The 2447-nt window shown below is 29.2% G+C and overlaps 1 protein-coding gene across 1 annotated transcript in view; it reads right to left on the bottom strand.

Moving 5' to 3' along the window:
- LOC102592596 (cytochrome P450 CYP736A12-like) overlaps positions 1–1940 on the bottom strand; it is a 2768-nt gene extending 828 nt beyond the window's left edge. Inside the window, exon 1 of the mRNA XM_015311985.1 lies at positions 1066–1940. Within this exon, the coding sequence (XP_015167471.1) occupies positions 1066–1940 (875 nt within the window). The remainder of the gene's footprint in view (positions 1–1065) is intronic.
- Between the last annotated feature and the right edge of the window lie 507 nt (positions 1941–2447).

The raw sequence follows: 2447 nt of genomic DNA, 5'->3' as shown, positions 1-2447 counted from the left end.
TTCGTTCACATGACTGAAGAATATCAAGTCCAATTGATTGAGGACTTGGGAAAATTTGATCAATTAGTTATTAATATTTAGTCAAGTGGACTAGTTATAGTTTTTTTGATTAAATTTTATTAGAAGTGTTTTTGACTCAAACTTGTGGTAACTTTTTAAAATTTCGTTATTCAATAATATTTAACTATTGATTTTTCTTGTAAATAGTTAGAAGTCAGTGATGTTTGTTAATTTTTATCTTAGTGTATTTAACTTCTAAGTTAATATTTACTCACTAATGTATGCTTTTTTTTCTACTTTATAGGTTATTTGTAAGAGTAGTTGAGAGATATGAGCATATCAAGTACAATTTATGTTCAATTTTTTTAATTAAATTAAAGTTAGATGAAACAATTACTTAAGTGAAGAACAAATAACTTTGTAATAATTTATTATGCGATTTTATAATTTTTGTTTATTTGATAAGATTGAATAAACAATTGGGGCAATTTTAATAGTTTTACAACTTATGAGATTTTTATGTTTATGAGAAAATATACAACACAAAAATTCCATATCGCATGTCTAAACAAACCTTCAATTTCATCTCATAATTCCATATCATGATACCATATCATGATTCATATCATGATTCCATATCATGATACCATATCGCATGGCCAAACGGGCCCTAAGTATATTATTCCTTTTTTCAATTTTTGTCCTCCCTCACTCCAACACCCTTTCATTTTTAATTCGTGTTAAAATACTATAATTAGAAATAGTTTAATTTCGTAATTTTGATATTTTTACCTTTAATGAAATGATTTACAATTACATAAATATTTAAGGATTGTTTTATATCACAAATTTTAATATTTCTTTTCTTAAACATTATATCAAGTCAAACAATACTACATAGAATGAGACGAGGGAGTAACATTCTTTTACTTTTAGTCTGGTATATACGGATTGACATCTTTCCTTATTTATTGTCATAGAAAATTATATGACTTATTTTAGATGTTAAGTTTTAAAAAATCTGTTAAACTAATAAATTGAGAGAGAGAGAATGAACATACCAACATGACAGCTTTGACATGGCGACGATCAAACTGGAACTCTGCTTCACCAGATTGCATAATTTCCATCATAGTGTCTACGAAGTCTTTATTTTTCTTGTGGTCCTTAGCATTGACATGTTCATCAATAATCTTCTCTACAAATGGATCAAGCACCTTAGAAGTGTCCTTCATTCTACGTGTGAGTCCTTGGAGGTCAATAACACCAAGAAAAGGGAAAAAATCACCAAGATTTGGTGTTGCAGCTAGAGTTGTAACCTCTTGAACTAAATACTTAAATCCCCTTTTGTCCAAATCGTCATCCGTGAACTTTTTCCCAAAAACCATTAAGCAACTCAAGTTGGCACTCAACTTCGACACTTGAGCACTAAGATCAACATCAACACGACGACCTTGAGCTATTTCTTTGATCGATTTGATCATAATGGCAATTTCTTCACTTCTAGTAGATTGGAATGAGTTAATCTTCATGTTACTCAACAAATGGACCGTACACAATTTTCTCATGTTACGCCAATACGCGCCATACTTTGAGAAAATCAAATTCCTTTGGCCATACGATATGTATTGAGCGGTCTCGTTATGAGGCCTACTAGCAAAAATATGATCATAAGTTTTGAGAATTTTTTCTGCTGATTCAGGGGAAGATATAACATAAGTTGGTACCAATCCAAATTTCATGTAGATGATAGGACCATATTTTAGAGAAAATTTGTGTAAATCATGAGTAAGATTTTCACCTAAAAGATGGAGATGTCCTAATATTGGAATGCCTTTTGGACCAGGAGGAAGTTTTTTCTTGTTTTTGATATTTAGTAACTCATAGAAAATGAATAATAAAATTAGAGCCAAAATGAATGTTGCCCACACAAAAGCCATTGCAAATAATAATAAGACAAATAATAGACAATATTTGCAAGTTTGTTGTATGATTTATGGGAAAGGGCACATACTTATATAGGAAAATAAATCATGTGAACGGCGGCCCCTCAATAGTTATTGTGAAAAAGGAAAAGTCTATATAAATTACGAGTTGGTGAACTATAACATAATCGTGTCATAATATTACTGTTATTATTTTGAGTAGTTTGTCATTATACGACAACAACAAAAATAACAGAACAAAATTAATTGTTAATCCTATCTTAATTAGACAAATTAGCTACGGATAATAAGAAAATTTTATTAGCTATAAGCAATTTAATGTAATGAATAAGAGATGAGATTCATAGCTAATAACTTCAACAAAAAAAAATCAGGGTGGAGTCAGCTTAGGCTTAGAAACTTATCCGAATCTTTTATGACGAAAAATTTACATTATTTATAAATGGTTCAAATTATTTTTATATGTATGTATATATAGTAAATATTGAACACACTTTAACT

Source organism: Solanum tuberosum, unplaced genomic scaffold (genome assembly GCF_000226075.1).
Source record: "Solanum tuberosum cultivar DM 1-3 516 R44 unplaced genomic scaffold, SolTub_3.0 scf00181, whole genome shotgun sequence".
Classification (NCBI taxonomy): Eukaryota; Viridiplantae; Streptophyta; class Magnoliopsida; order Solanales; family Solanaceae; genus Solanum; species Solanum tuberosum.
This window is presented reverse-complemented; position numbering and strand designations above follow the sequence as displayed.